Source organism: Xyrauchen texanus, chromosome 10, assembly GCF_025860055.1.
Source record: "Xyrauchen texanus isolate HMW12.3.18 chromosome 10, RBS_HiC_50CHRs, whole genome shotgun sequence".
NCBI lineage: Eukaryota > Metazoa > Chordata > Actinopteri > Cypriniformes > Catostomidae > Xyrauchen > Xyrauchen texanus.
The window spans coordinates 19,390,960-19,407,596 of NC_068285.1; the positions used below are offsets into that span (position 1 = coordinate 19,390,960).

A 16,637-nucleotide genomic window follows, 5' to 3' on the forward strand; every position below is an offset into this window, starting at 1 on the left:
CATAAAAGTAATCCAGATGACTCCAGGGATTTAACCCATGTCTTCAGAAGTTATATGATAGGTGTGGGTGAAAAACAGATCAATATTTAAGTACTTTTAATATACATTTCCACCTTTGACCAGTCATAACCAGTAGGTGATGATATGCACGAACAATGCAATCGTCCAAAAAAAATTAAGAATGTGGAAGTGAAAGTGGAGATTTATAGAAAAATTTACTTAAATATTGATCTGTTTCTCACCCACATATCATATCACTTCTGAAGACATGGATTAAACCCCTGGAGTCGTCTGGATTACTTTTATGCTGCCTTTGTGCTTTTTGGAACTTCAAAGTTCTGGCCACCATTCGCTTGCATTGAATGGACCAACAGATCTGAGATCTTTTTTTCTAAAAATCTTAATATGTGTTTATGACCAGCTTAATTCAGCTGGCTACCATGTTCCAAAACACAGCTATCATTTTAAAGGAATAGATCACCCAAAATAGATCTGAGTTTCTTTCTTCATCAAAACAGAATTTAAGACTTTTAGGATTTCATTTCAGACCTCCTCCTTTAAACAATGCAAATGAATGTACTCTTTGATGGTCCAAAATGCATATTTAGAGGCATCAAAATCATCCACATGACTCCAGTTGAAAAAAAAAAAGTTTTTCTGAGCCATTTGTTACTAATTTGTACATCTAACTTGTAAAATCAAGAACTTTAAGGCACCAAGCAAAAAAACATTTTTTTTTTTTTTGTCACATTATGCATGTTTCATGTTCACTTCTATCTGTTTTTAAAATCTGTGCCACCTCGAAATGCTGTATTTCAGTTATGTTCAAAGAGAAAGAGTGCCACCAGCTGGAGTTAACATACTTGCAATTTTATTGCCATGACTGAATAAATTATTGTCTAACCCAAACATTACAAGGCATACTTGTTTCGAATAAATAATAATAATAATAATAATAATAATAATAATAATAATAATAATAATAATTGTATGTACTCATGCATTTGCAAAATCAAAAAATGTGTTTCATATAAATATATTATACATTCATTCTTTTCATTTAAATAATTACAAATTTTATGATCTTCATAATGACATCTCCTTACTTGCTTCAAACATTTATCCACCAGCTCAGCTGCCATTAAAAGCATCCTAGATTCAAAGAGCAGATACTGCAAATAGTGCATATTCCGCCAAGTTGTGTGTAGCCTAATTTTAGCCTAGTGTGTGTGAGTCATGAGCCAGAAAGAAACACAGCCAAATCCTCTTGGATAGCCTGCTAAATACTTTGATCTCAGGAGACTGTTCCACATCTGTGTGTTGTATGTGCATGTGTGAATGTGTAAACTTTTGTGGGCCTCAGGTCCTTTATTTACAGCCGGTTGAGTCGATGGAACAGGAGTCAGTGCACCTGAGCTGCCCAAAGGTACTGTACAAACAAAAACATGGAGAAATCATAAGGCCTGTTCACACCAAGTCTGTTTTTTCGGTACATTTGTTTGTTCCTAACAAGCTTTTGTACAATAACAATGTATTCCTATGGCACTATCCATATTGGGTCCGAAAAAATTGTCCACCGACAATCCAAAGATTTTTATTTATTTATTTATTTTTTTACAGAGAACGTTCCGATTTTTTTTTGTACCGCTATGATACACCCCTGAAAATGATATCATTAAAAATAAATAGTTGCAGTTCAAACATAAACCCGGTCTGTTTTTGAAAGTCTGCTTATGTTTCTTATTTAGTAAATGTTTTTATTTAGTTACATTTTTAATATGTACATCTCTATGCCTGTTATATTCTTATGGTTTTAAAAATAGCAGCGAGGTTCAGCAATTCATTTGCACTGAGCTCATAGAAAATCATCTGAAAAAGACTCTCTACATGCTATATTTTACTAAAGGAATAGCAGAACCACACTGCTATTTTTATAGCAAGTGTAATATAACAAAGTATTGCAATAACGTTTATAAAGACTGAGAGCCAGGGTAATAGGCCTACCTATTTAAACCATCATATTTTATAAAACATTATTGTACATTATTCCATATGTTTTTATATCACTGTACCTTGTGTTATATTAGCCATTTTAAAAAGAGTAGTTGGCATCAGGTTTTTGTTTTTAATATACTCCTAGCAAAATACATGTGCAAATAAATATCAAACAGTGCTTTTTATTCATCTCACGCCGCCTACAGAGTACAGGAGTGAAATCATTTTTAGTTGACTTTTTTACGGACTCTGTGTGAATAGACGAATAAAGGTTCCGTTAACGGTTCGTCTCGCAAAGCATCACGGATTTGGTGTTTACAGGCCTTTAGACAAACAGTGTACAACTAGTTTACATTTGCAGGAGGTCAAAGTTTGTGTGAGTGTAATACGGGGGAGGGGTGTTTGATCTACATGAAATCACAACTTAGTAAATATTCTTAATATCTAAATGAAAATCTAAAAATGCATAAAGGTTAGATTTATATGTAGGGTATTACTATATATTAGTAGCTCAGTTTAAAACAAAGTCAATGGAAAGTCCATATTTATAAAAACAAAAACCCAAAGGTGTGTGTGTGTGTGTGTGTGTGTGTGTGTGTGTGTGTGTGTGTGTGTGTGTGTGTGTGTGTGTGTGTGTGTAGGTTGTACATACCCTGGCAGATACGATTTGCAGGTGTAGTAGCCAAAGTCCTTCCCATCACACTCCTCCACATGCTCATTACGATATCCGTCACCACAGATCGCCTTTTTACAGCCTACACACAGAAAGAGATACAGATAAAGAAATGACAGAAGCAGAACAGGAGAAACAAAAGGTTTCCAGGGTGTTGCTTGATATTCTGGTCTCTAGATATATCTCAAGTCCCTCCTTCAATGTGCATTCATTACATAATTAGTCTATTAGGGGCTTATTTAAATCCCTAACCCTAAATACAAGCAATAGTAATAGTGATACTTGCCACCAATTCATTTTATGTTAATTAATTTGTATTGTTAGTTATGTGATTCTAGTTATGTGTGTCGTGTTCGTTTTTCAGGAGACGAAGTCAAGTTTTCAAGGTAAAAATTGTATTTATTAACAAGAAAGAATAAGTACAAAAATCATTCAGCCAGCTGGGGGTCTGCTTCACCCGTAAGCTCCGCTCAAAAAGACCCTGTTTCTCCTGTGTTCCCTTCTTTTCTACATTTCTGACCCAGGATGTGTTCCTTTGTTCTTGTTTTTTTACTCTTTTGATTGGCTTATTTTTGCCGCAGGGGCATCTCCAATATTTTAAGAGATAAGTTTCACTCATCCCGTTGGTTAGTTTTTGCTGCAGTGGGATTACTGGTTTTGCCTTCTATTGGTTTGTCCTTATCAGTTTCCTGCCTAAAGATACATACATTTCCAATGTAGGTACTGTTTCAAGGTTCCCCTGCCTAAAGAATTTCCAATGTATAAACTGTCACTAGGTTCCCCTCATATCCTGTGTCAGAAATGCAGCTGCAGTTTCCTTTTAGCATTTTTGGTTTTACATATATTTTCTAGTTAGTTACACACATCATTCATCATTTGTTAACAGGCATACTTTGGTTAAGATTTGTTACACACACATATATACTGATTAAGATTGCAACACACAACATGTGACTCACCCACACAGTTGTCCGTTACAACCTTGTTTCCATCGTCGCATTCCTCCCTGTTGAGTTCCTGCACCTCCCCATCCCCACAGAATCCATTCTCTCCCATCAGCCTCTCTGTTGCCTGGAGCGGCATCAGCTACAATGCAAACCACAGTTCCTGCTTTCATAATGCCAATTAATGATAATTCAGACAAACATTTTAATTCTGTCATCGTTTATTCACCCTCATGTTGACTTTTAGGCAAATGGAGATTTAGAATGTTAGGCCAAGTCACCATTCTTTTTCATTGTTTAGGAAAAAAGATGCAATTGAAGTGAATGGTGACAGAGGCTAACATTCTTTTAAAATACTTTTAGGGTTTCAAACAACACGAAGGTGATCAAATAATGAATGAATTTTCATTTTGGGTGAACCTTTAAATATGGCAGCATGTGACATGTATTCAAGTCGATCATGTACCTGAATGGGCTCCCATCCATTTTCATTTTTAAAATAAAGAGACCTCTGATCTTTCCTGAAGGTGAGTACGTTGTCTTCGTGGAGCCCTTTTAGCTCTTCCTCGCTGCTTACAAGAAATATCTGGCCAGGAAGATCACAAAACAGACTGGTTGAGAGTTGATAAAAAGCATAGAAACTAAACATAATGATTCCATTCGAAAAAGGCAAACTAAATCGGATTATTCTGTAAAATGTGTAAAGCTTGCTGGATGGGTACACTGAGTGTGACTTACCACTGGAACTCTGTCATATTTGCTCCGGTGTTGTAATGGGGCACTGGCTGGGCTGCTGAGAGAAGGGAAGCTACAGTCGCAGTCTCCAAGGGGGCCTGGCAATCCACTCTCACCCTTTTCTCCAACAACAAACAGTCCTGCACGTCATTTCCAGACACATATTAACAACAGCAAATATACAAGATTTCATTAAAGGTCAATATTACACTGAGTAATACATTCATAGAAGTTACTGAAATGTTATTGCATGTGTCCCTGATTAGTCAATGTGTGTGTTTAAATGATTTAGGACATGCTGAAAAATGTCCTCCAAAGTTAACTGTTCATTATACTGTATAACTATACAGATAAATCATTTTCAAAGGGAATTTTTGATCTTTGTGCGTGCGTGCTTGCATGTGTTATCTCACCTGATGCAGGTACTCCTGGAGGTCCAGGGTGGCCTGTGGGCCCAGGTGGACCATTAGGTCCCATGGGCCCTGGATAACCTTTCTCTCCTTCAGGCCCCTACATCAAGACATAAACATAATTAAGCTAAACTCAAAACCAAAACTACACACTCACAAGACACCTACTGGTGAGGTCTATGTATTCATCTTACAAGGTGGTTGCACTAAATTAGTTAGAGTCAGAGGCCTGTTCAGGCATCTAGAAGAAAACCTTAAAGCGAATGTGCTGGGTTCAATACAAGTAAGCTCAATCGACAGTATTTGTGGCATAATGTTGATTACCACAAAAATAATTTAGACTTCTCAGCTGTTTAAAAAAATAATAAAAAATTGTGGTTACATTACAATGGAAGTGAATGTGGGCAGTTCATTACAATCCAACATTACACACTGTTTCAAAAGTATAGCCACAAGACATAAACATATGTGTTAACATGATTGTAGTGTGATAAAATCACTTACTAACCATATCAGTGTAAAGTAATATCAAATAATACAACTTTGCCAGTAAACCCTTGTTGATTTTATCACACTAAAATTATGTTAATGTCTACATGTTTACATCTTAGGGGTTATATTTTGATTTCACTTTATTTTACAGAATGTGTACATTCAGTTTACTTTCAGTGTACTTACCAAAGAAAGTACTGAGTAATATTAGGTAACTACATGTATTTAATATGGGTTACGGTTAGAGTTGGGGTAAGGTTTAGGGTTAGTACCAAGTAATTACTGTAGTTGTTTTAATTATATAGTGTGTAAATGTAGAAAAGTACTGTAAAATAAATTGCTACCTATACTTTTGATACAGTGTGTACTTTAATGTTTATAGACTGGCCCTATATATTTTCACTCTAACCACCTTACTCTAACTATGATTTTTGCTTTTATTTTTAATAAACGGGGGTCCAGTTGAAAATTAAGCTACAAATGCTGTTTATTGATTATATGCTTAATTTGTATTGAACTTAGAACATTCCTTTAAATTTCTATTTGTCATAGTGTTGGTATGATTGACTGTAGGAATGTATGCTGGGTAATGGCTATGGTCACAGTCACTTGGTATTTCCCAGGAACTGGTAAAGACATTCATAGGAAGTGCCTACACACAGTGTAATACAAGAGCTTTGAAACAGGAGAGGCAGGACCCAACTTCAGAGGCTCTGCTGGTCCAAATCCAGCAACCAACTCAGTGAGATTTACAGGTCCTACAATCAAAATATATACAGAATACATACAAATATACATCAGAGTAAAAGTGACACAGGCGCAGTCAGACAGATGGCTGATGAAGAGCAAGTAGGACACTCCTGGAATGGTTAAGCATGTGTGTCTGTGTTTCAAATACGCCCAAATAATCCTCTCCCTTATCATCACTCATACACTCAAGGTCTCAGTATCAAAACAAACTAGAGGAACACTGATGTAAAGCAACACCCAGAACAAATCAACAACACAGCATAATATATTTGATTGTTTATGTCTGTATGCTTGTAGAGTGGTGTGTGTGCCCTCACCTGTTTGCCTCTTTTGCCTGGTTGGCCTGTAGGGCCACGTTTCCCTGATACACCCAGCTCACCCTTGGGTCCCATTTCACCCTAGAGGAGTAACAAGGAGAGGGAGAAGTACAGAGAGGCAGGCAGTCATATATAACAACCAAAGCATACTGATGTTAAATTCATGTAATGACAACTTAAAGACTGTGTAAAATCGAAAAGGGAGTTTTGTGGCTTTAGTCCATCTTTTAGCATTCAAGCATTCAAGCCATCTAGTATATGGTAATGTACTCCTAAAAGTAGATACATGTACATTAACTTTATGTATATACACTGCAGGCATTTAAAATAGTATTTTTTTATCTTCTGCGAAAAGGGAACAAAAATAATGACTCATCATGCAGTACAAAGTTTTGTCTAATAAAATTCTCTCTAGAATGAGAATGCCCCTGTCCCTGATACCACCAGCCTCTGCCTAGTAATAGATCGCAAAAGTGCCTGCCTCCTTTTTTAGCCTTGGTTCCGGAAGTGGTTTTCCCCATTTGATTCTTCCATAGGGATTATATAAAATCCTCTGTAAAAGTGTTCTAAGCCATGAACAAAACAAACAATTCTGAGGTGAATCATAACATTGCAAACTTTGATTTGAAGCAAAAAATTATTTAAAAATTGGACAAAAAGACAAAGGCACAAGGCTGTGTAACATCTTTCATGAAGTAAAGAATTCAAATCCCACGAAGCATTGCTAATGAAGTAATATAACTTAAAAACTATGGAAAAATATAAAACTATTGCTTTCAAATTGTTGATTAAAAAATTTGATTTAAGAATATGAGCTCGGTTGGCGGGCTTTGTTGTCCACAATTCTCTAATTGGTGTCTTTTATTTGGGATCATGTTTAGTGTAGTTCATCACCAGGAATTCCACTATTTAAGACGATTTGTTTTAAATCAAGTTGAAATAAGGCAGACTGATGGCTTCAATAGAAACAAATACCATTGATTTGTTTCTCCCCTTTTTCTCCCAATGCATTCTAAGTCCTCGTGGTGGCATAGGGTGCGGAGGACGAATCTCAGTTGCCTCCATGTCTGAGACATCAATCCACGCATCTTATCACGTGGCTTGTTGAGCGCGTTACCGCACAGACATAGCACGTGTGGAACTTGTGCGGCATCCATGCACAACTGACCACATGCCCCACTGAGAAGCACATTATAGTGACCACGAGGAGGTTAATCCTTATGACTCTACCCTCCCTAGCAACCGGGCCAATTTGGAGTCACTCGGCACGACCTAGGATTCGAGCTCGCAAACTCCAGGGGTGGTAGTAAGTGCCTTTACTCGCTGAGCTACCCAGACCCCCACACATTTACCATTGATTAAAGATTTCTAACTTATTGTTAAAAGTATAGTTCAAAAATTAATACAATTAAAAAATATTTTCTCTTCATTTACCATCCCAGATGTGTATGACTTTCTTTCTTCTGCAGAACACAAACAAAGATTTTTAGAAGAATATTCCAGCTCTTTAGAAGACACTGATTAAACCACTGGAGTCATATTGATTACTATTATGGGCCTTTATGTGATTTTCAGAGCTTCTAAGTTCTGGCCACCATTGTCTTGCATTGTTTAGACCAACAGTGCTGAGAAATTCTTCTAAAAGTCATTGTTTGTGTTCTGCAGAAGAAAAAGAGTCTGGGATGGCTTGAGAGTAAATGAGGAGAGGATTTGCATTTTTTGGTTGAACTATTCCTTTAAAAATAATCTGTGGGGAAAATGTATGGGATTTTCACTTCTGGAATTAAAGTCAACCCATAATATTCCTTTAATGGTTAAAATGTAACATCACAACCTTCTGTCCCAGCATCCCAGGCAGACCATTTTCACCCTAAAAAGAGAAGACCAGATTTACTAATCAAATAAAGCTTACAATTGTGCTATTGTGCTATTGTGCTTGAGTAACAAAACATGCTAAATGATAGACCAATTCTACAACTTTATCACAATTAAAAGAGCACAGCTAATGGAATCACCATCTGAGTGTCATCTAGAAGAAACAACCATATCAGATTTCATACTTAGTCTCTAACCATGTCTCCTTTAGGACCTGCAGGTCCATAATCACCCCGTACTCCCTGCAAAGATTATAATTATTCTCACTTAAATTTACGCTTGTGTGAGTGTTAAGATGGTGATGATAATAGAACCTTTAGGTTGAGTTCCACAGAAATACCTTCTCACCCTTGTGTCCTGGCAATCCCTATGGGAACAGAAATTATTCAAATGTACCAACTGGTTCTTTTCTCATTAAGAGAGGAAGTACTTGTCTGAGAAACTTAAGTGAATGGTACATATCACCACACACATCATTCTTAAAACCGCATTACATTACATTACATTGACCACACCCCTTACAACTGGAGAAGGCAAGAATATGACTCACTTTAGGTCCGGCTGGTTCCCTCATCCCAGGTATTCCCATCAGTCCTGGGTCTCCTTTCTCTCCCTGCCAATGAGGTCACATATAAACAATCAAAAGGGCACTGTGCATTAATGAGCTATTCTTAGGCCTATTTGTTTTGATGGCAGTGGCAACAGTCAAGGGTGACACTTGACTCTGATCATGGCCTTGGCAGTTAGCTTGATTCCATCATTTACCATTACGTTGAAGACTAGATACAGGGAGTGATAACAAATGTCTTGTTATTAATGAGGTAAGTGCAGCCTAGTGACTAAACTCACCCACCTTGGGTCCCTCTGAGCCGGGCAATCCTGGAGCACCTGGTTTTCCAGACAGACCTGGACGCCCAGAGCGACCCTAAATGGAAGAAATAGTTGATGTGCAAATTTGCTCGCACATCCACAGCAGCCCCAACCCCCCCAAAAATCTGGTTTTGTGGCTGAAGTGCTGAGTATACAGAGCAGCTTTAATCAAAGACAAACCCCTAGTCAGCATCTCTGCCTCTCGGCAGCCCTCCAGGCTTCTTTAAAATATCAGCCCATCTAATCTCGCTCCTTTTCTGAGAGCCATCCAGGTTTCATTTCTCTAAAACATTTCTAGGGAATTTCACTAAGAAGAAATTCCACCTGCTGTAAGCACCATTTTTGTTGTTGTTATTGTTACACGCACTTTAGTGCCATGTTCACCAAAGGAATTATGGAAACAGGTAGCAAGGTTTTCTGAATCTTACTTACTGCACCTTTAAACCTTTACCTATTTGTATTGAATTCAAGGTTTCTTGTATGTGGTGAGAAAAAGTGCACCGTTACAGGAATGTGTTATTTTATCCTCGCAGTAAAAACAGCAGTGGGGTTTGGCAATTTGTTTGTTTACCCTAGCAGTACAGTATTGCATTTAAAGAGTATTTTTTGGTCATATTTTACAATGAAACATAGTCCAAATGAATGGCTGAACCTCACTGATACTTCAGGTCCAGACTACTAAGAAAACGTTCCTTTTGTCAGCACTGAAAAGGATGGGCCAATCAAAGTTTATTAGTGGATGAGGATTTTATAAATGCTTTTATAGATTCTGCTGAGGTGGATTTACATTCACAGGTATTAATCCTTGCAAATATGCATTTTTATTAAAACATTTCTATCCAGAGTAAAAACATCTCCAATGAAAAACAAAACGGTGTAAGACTTTAAAGGCGAAACAGCGCATAGATGGCGCTGTCACGTGGTACATGTTCCTTTTCTCACCGCAGAATAGAATGAACCAATCAAAGTCATTTATTCTTATTGGATGAGTATTTAATACATTCTTTGTTTTATAGGTCCTGCTGAAGCAGATTTAATGTATATCCACCTGCATGAATCCTTGAATTTATCAGTTTTTATTGAAAATAACTATCCAGCATAAAAATGTCTCTAATGAGAAATAAAACATCCTGTTAGAAAAGCTGACCTGTCAGTTGATATATTTAAATAAGCTGATATTTCACAACTAGTACTCAGTTCCTATTTTCATAGTGTGTGTGTTAGTGTGTGCGCGTGTGTGTGTGTGTGTAACGGAAATCATGTGGAAAGGGATCCCTGTTTTTCTTCTCTGAGTGTCTCGATTTAAATGTCAAATATCAATCCTCTATTCTAGAATATTTTGTTTCATTTACATAATTAATGCAGAATCTTTATGTATGTATTTCCAAATAAGACAATGTTTAATCTCATTGGATAATGTAGTTAGTGTACTGCTTTTCCTGTTCTTACAAAGATATATAATGCTGTGCTGAACAATAATCTCTGATGCACACTTAAGTGTCTGTGTCATTAATTTCTCCCCTCATGTGGATCCGGATCGAGACAGCGACTGCAGACCTGACTTGATACTTAGGGGCCAATCCTGAAAATTCCTAACAGCTTCTGAGGGGGCTTTCACACTGGGCACATTTGCTGTGGTCCGATTCTGAGTGCGATTGTTCCCGGTGCCCCCCGCAGCGTTGGTCTGGTTTCACACTCTCTTGATTCTATCGAACCCGGTCCATTTGCGTTCATCTCACATCATCACAAACACGCATGGTGAACACAACGTGACTCATCATACATTTTTTAAATATTTTGTTGCCATTATGCACAGCAGAGTGATCGACAACTGCGTATATGTGCGCTTCATGGCGTAACTCATCAGATGTCCAAGGGAAGGCAGCTTGCTACTGCTCGCAAACAGCGTTTTTTGAGGAGACAGCTGATTGCAAGGAATTAATTTGCATCTTTGTTGACACTGCAGGCTTACTCATGCTCGTGTCCAAGGTGAAGTTATCGCCACTGCCATCTCCTATTATACCCTAGATTTATAACCTTTAATAGTATTTATATACTGGAGAAACGAATGTGGGTGGGACTTCCACAGGATGTTGTTCAATACTATAGCATTCCCTAGCTCTAGCTGCAGTCTCTTTAAGACCCTGTTTACAGCTGGTAATAAGAGACGTTTCGGATGATCTGATCGCAAATGGTCAGTGCTAAATATAGTCGTAAACGGGTTGCAAAATGTTTTGTGATTGGATCACAAAAACACATACAGATGTAGTCAAAACCACATCGCATTTGAGGTTTAAAACATTGTGTTGATGTGTTCTGGATGGCAACGAAACACCACCTCTCACCAGTCAATCCCCCTCCGAACAAAAGTTTAAACTTATGTGCGAATTTAAAAAGGAAATATCCATCCCATCGGACAACTTGAAAAAGCGATTACATACCCAAGTATTAGAACTTCAAATCTTTTCCTCAGTGTGTCTGTCTGATTTGAACATGCAGGGTGACAAGATGACAAGCACACACATCTAAAGCTGAACTAACACAATTCTGCTCGAAAGGTTGCATTTTACTTAGATTCAATCTCAACAACATCTGGGAGAAACAGCACCCTGGTTTTGTTCACACTTTCTTTGTCTTTATGTCTTTTCTGCAGTTTATTATCGTTCAGTAACACAATGATATAGTGATTGATGTATGTCCATGTGAAATCATACACGCTCTCCTCAAAATCCAAACACCACAATGAAAGAATGAATGGACGTACATCATAACAACAGCTGTTTACTTGACAACGGAAGTAACTCCCACATTTCTCTCTAAGCAACATGGGACATAGGAAAAAGGTGGATACGATGCCTTAAAGTGCTACCTTTAGAGGAAGCTCAGTTGGTTTTGGAACAGACCCATAAAATGCATGCATGTTGCCCACATCAATGAAGAAAATGAAAGAACACATTCTGACCTTTGACCCTGGTCGTCCTATGTCACCCTAAAGAAGAAGATAACAATTATTTTTCATTCAAATTTTCATAGTAAGAGAGCCTGAAGCAATATTTCTTTTTTTCTTCTTCTTTTTTTTTTTTTTACAGAAAGATTAGCCATCTCACCTTATCTCCTTTGGGTCCCTGTAGCCCTGGGATGCCACCATGACCCTAAAATAATGAACATTTCAATCTAAACATGAAAAGCTAAAGGACTAGTTTGACAAAAAAAATTAAAATACAATAGCTTTGTTTGAGAAAGAGACTGAAATTTCGAGCCCCACAGCCACCACCACTGTGTCCTTGAGCAAGGCACGTAACTCCAGGTTGCTCCGGGGGGATTGTCCCTGTAATAAGGGCACTGTAAGTCGCTTTGGATAAAAGCGTCTGCCAAATGCATAAATGTAAATGTAAATTTAAATCGATATTCATTGATAATCTTGCCTTCTGCCATAGCTCTCAAATCTCATTCACACTTTGGCATATTCAAAACTTGCCATATTGTGTTCGGGTACAAGCAACATAGTCTCATAGAATAAATGTTAATATAACTACATTTTTGTAAACTGACTTTTACATGCCATGTTTCGCAGCAGTTTCCTGGTGAAATTTACATTAGAGGCGCTACAACAACAGTACGTTTTATTCACTTTAACACAAATCACGAGTTCAACGGCTGATTATGACTTCATAGTCATTTATTTTTCCCTCTTTCACTTGAACGCTGCTATGTTACAATATCGAAACACTTTTACTCTAACGCATCATTTGAAAAACAAATCTTATTCAATGTGATTGGCCTCCAAGTTAGCTCACCTCATAGAGTGTTGGAATTTGGACTCATAAATCCGCATTTTAAGCCCAGCCAAACTTGCAAGCTGACACATAAGATCAAAGTATCATAGAAGCAACGCAAATGAAGAGGATGCTTCAATAAATGTGCTTTTAATTTCGCTTTTGGTTTTTGGGTACTATCGGTTAGGTTTAGACAGTTGTATAGTCTAGGGCATACGCAGGCATACGCCATATGCCCACCTATCTTTCTTAGGATTATGCCCAACTAAAATAAGTGATTATACGTATGGCAGCCAGAACAACAAGTAGTCTTTTGACCCGGAACTTTCAATCTACTAACGTGATGTCGCAGCACCATTGAGTGGTTTTTATTTTATTTTATTTTATTTTAAGAAGTGTACAGAGATTCTCTCTTAACGTGCACGGAGCTGCGGGAGCGCAACTGATGGCACAGACAAGGCTGACAGTCCGACTAAGCTGATCCACCAATCAGAACGTCCATTTCAGACATGAGAGGACTATGGCCATTCCCCCCAGAAATGTCCGGGAACTTGCAAGTGCCTTGGTGGAAGAGTGGGGTAACATCTCACAGCAAGAACTGGCAAATCTGTTGCAGTCCATGATGAGGAGATGCACTGTAGTACTTAATGCAGCTGATTGGCCACACCAGATACTGACTGTTACTTTAGATTTTGACCCCCACTTGGTTCATGGACACATTATTCCATTTCTGTTAGTCACATGTCTGTGAAACTTGTTCAGTTTATGTCTTAGTTGTTGAACCTTTTTTGTTCATACAAATATTTACACATGTTAAGTCATATGCTGAAAATAAAAGCAGTTGAAAGTGAGAGGACGTTTTTATATATATATATATATAGTAACTTATGCAGTTAAACTGAAAATACTGCATATTATTCCACTCCTGCTAATTTTTGATGCTCTTTTTTTTTCTCTCGTGATATCAAATCATTTCAATTTATATTTAAATAGGAAAACAGTTTCACTTTTATGTGGGCTATATATGATAACGAGATAATGTGAACATTACTACACTCATATTATCTGTAATGCTTAACGGTTTATTGCATATTATGAATTACTTACCCTAATATACATTTTGTAAGTTTAATGTGGGTGTCACGATCCCCTGTTGTCTGCCCTGTGTTTCTCACTTGTCAGCTGTCCCGAACTACACTTCCCACAATTCCCTGCCCTCATCACTGCCAGTTTCATTGTTCTCACCTGTGTTTAATTTAACCATCATCCTTGTGTATTTAAGCCCTGTTGTTTGTTCATTCGTTGTCGGTCGTTTTATGTAATGGTTGTCCTTGATTGTGTTCCTGCCTGTGCTCTCCATGGATGTTTCTCGTGTTTATATTTTGTTTTCCTCTCATGGATGTTTTGTTTGTTCCCTGTGTTGTTCAGTTATTTTGAGTTATCCTGTTCACCCTTTTGTTCCTTCATTAAAGAACTGCATTTAGATCCTCACTCCTCGTCTGCGTCATAACAGTGGGACTCTAATTACAAGAGTATTTTTGTTTTTTGTTTTTATGGAAAAAAAATTCTTACACATTTTACATTCTGTATGTACTATATATAAATGTAAATTAATTTTAGAAATTGGGTGCATGTGTTTTTTTTATTTTATTTTCATAAATTCACAGTATGCCCACCTCTTCAGACACTACTACAACACTGGGTTTAGGTGTTGGTTTAGGGTAATGATTTCTGCTTTGTTTACCTCTCATTTGATCTTAGATCACTACTGGTTAGGTATAGGTATACGTTTTAGTTTAGAGGGGTACGTTTTACTCATTAAAAATTCCATTTAATATTCACCTTAAAAACCTTATCTGATTACAACACTATTTCACTTGCTTTTGATGCTCCCCGCTGGACATTTCACTGGGATTCTGCAGCAAAACGTGTAATAAGGCACCTAATTTAGTTTATCAACAATGTTGCCATCCCCACATAATGTTCGTGAGATCACAAGATTGGTTACAAGACATTCAAGAGCCAAAGGCTTTTGGTGCTATTGACATCCAACAGTAAAGGCTGTTCCTTAAACAAAGCTATATATGACTCCAGAAGACTTATAGCACACAAATCGTGCAGATGACATTTATGGTAATTCTCAGTCAATTTTGCAGCAATCAAGCCCCCTAGTCACTCTATGCTTTTGTTGTATGGGAAAGAGAAGTCAACATTCTTGAACATTTTTCCTGTGTTCCACTGGAAGTCATGGGTTGCAGACTTTTCAATTTTGGGTGAACTTTAATTTTTCTTTCTCATTGATTTAGCTGTGGATGACTTCATTATCTCTCTATCTCTTTCCCTTACCTGTGGTCCAACAGGCCCAGGAGGTCCTGGTGGTCCCACCACACAGTGCTTTGTCACCTGCTCCTCATCCTCCACTCTCACTATTACCCTCTCCACAGGCCCAGGGAAGACCTCGAAAAACAGATTAAATAGACTTCAATGTGAAACAGACATGCTGTCATTAATCACAGCTGTAAAAATTATTCATGCAATTATCATTACTCACAGAACTCATTTTCCACATACTGGGAGGAGGTAGGAACAAAGGAGGGGGTGGAGGGACCACCAGACAACATGGATCAAATCTTTTCAAGCCATCATATGGGCCTGGGACCTGGGCTACAGCATAAACTGTACAACCAATCCGAAGCCAAAGAGTGATTAAAATGAATGAGATAATCAACAACTTTACAGCATGACTGGCATGAATGAACTGCAGCAAGTATTAATTACACTGATTAACTGAAGCATTGCAGTCTAGTAAATGTGCTCTTCAGATGCTCTGTTGCCATTAAAGATATCACCATACTACACATATTTCACTCATGAATGACCTAAACACATAAACGAGCATGTAGGCCTATTGTATATGTGCATGCATGTTTTTAAATGGCAACATGAAGAAGAAAATGATTATGCAGGTAAATTTAAACAGATATGAGCCTAGTCTTGGTATCATTTTAAATATATATGCAAATTGGTTATACACATATATATTAATGTTGAACAGTATTTCATGATGCTGAAATGCAAACTTTATTGATGCCTTTTTAAGCATTTTATGTGGAGAATATGGAAAACATTAAACAGAGCCAATCAATCCAAATATTGGTGTATAACCAAATATACACCTATAATTATGCCTATAATTATACACACACACATTTATGTTTCTAATTATATTCATTGATTAGAAATATGCATATTAATTAAAATAAATAGAAATAATATACATTAAAATTTTACAAACATAGTTGACACCACCACGTGCTCTCGTAATCCCAAACAAATATTCACGCTCGAGCTCACACGCGCACAAACATGCATCCGCGCGCTCAATCTTTCTCTCGCATACCTGTAGGAATCGGGATAATATTGTCCAGATTGTACTGTGAAAGATATGCTGACACAGAGTACAGCAAAATCTGCAGCTGCATCCCAATCCTGCTCACGGCCATGTTCCTATATCAGTCAAAAAATACATGAGCCTGTGCCCGCCATATGCTCTCTCATTCAGTTTAAAATACCAGCAGCTCTCCCTCTCACCCTTTTCTGCGGCCTCTGACTCGTCTGTCAGTGTGGCTGTGTTATTAAGTCGTAAGAATGCTTCCCACTGAGTTTATGGGAATCTCCGGGCGCGAATAGCCTACTATTACAGTCACGGAGCTGACATCTGATCCAGCCTCTCCAGTCCCTCATGCCCAATATTAGACCCCGTTATTACCATGATACATTCAAAACACGATTACAGACGG

At 37.7% G+C, this 16,637-nt stretch overlaps 1 protein-coding gene across 1 annotated transcript; it reads right to left on the reverse strand.

Moving 5' to 3' along the window:
• Positions 1-75: 75 nt before the first annotated feature.
• LOC127650374 (acetylcholinesterase collagenic tail peptide-like) lies at positions 76-16,416 on the reverse strand. Its single transcript, XM_052135747.1, has 17 exons — positions 16,238-16,416; positions 15,389-15,513; positions 15,184-15,294; positions 12,169-12,213; positions 12,024-12,050; positions 9,045-9,116; positions 8,742-8,804; positions 8,532-8,558; positions 8,389-8,433; positions 8,151-8,186; positions 6,317-6,397; positions 4,761-4,857; positions 4,351-4,487; positions 4,079-4,198; positions 3,628-3,754; positions 2,648-2,750; positions 76-1,429 (listed from the first exon to the last, which is right to left on the reverse strand). Exons 1-17 carry the CDS (start codon positions 16,338-16,340, stop codon positions 1,369-1,371), a joined length of 1,380 nt encoding a protein of 459 aa, XP_051991707.1. The 5' UTR covers positions 16,341-16,416; the 3' UTR covers positions 76-1,368.
• Positions 16,417-16,637: the final 221 nt, after the last annotated feature.

Excerpts from the sequence above, each read along its gene's own strand:
- LOC127650374 (XM_052135747.1), bottom strand. The coding sequence starts at position 16,340 with ATGGCCGTGAGCAGGATTGGGATGCAGCTGCAGATTTTGCTGTACTCT. Across the intron at positions 6,398-8,150 it reads CTGGGATGCTGGGACAGAAG|GGTGAAATGGGACCCAAGGG; the intron begins GTTGTGATGTTA and ends TTACTCCTCTAG. Across the intron at positions 4,199-4,350 it reads AATATGACAGAGTTCCAGTG|ATATTTCTTGTAAGCAGCGA; the intron begins GTAAGTCACACT and ends CTTCCTGGCCAG.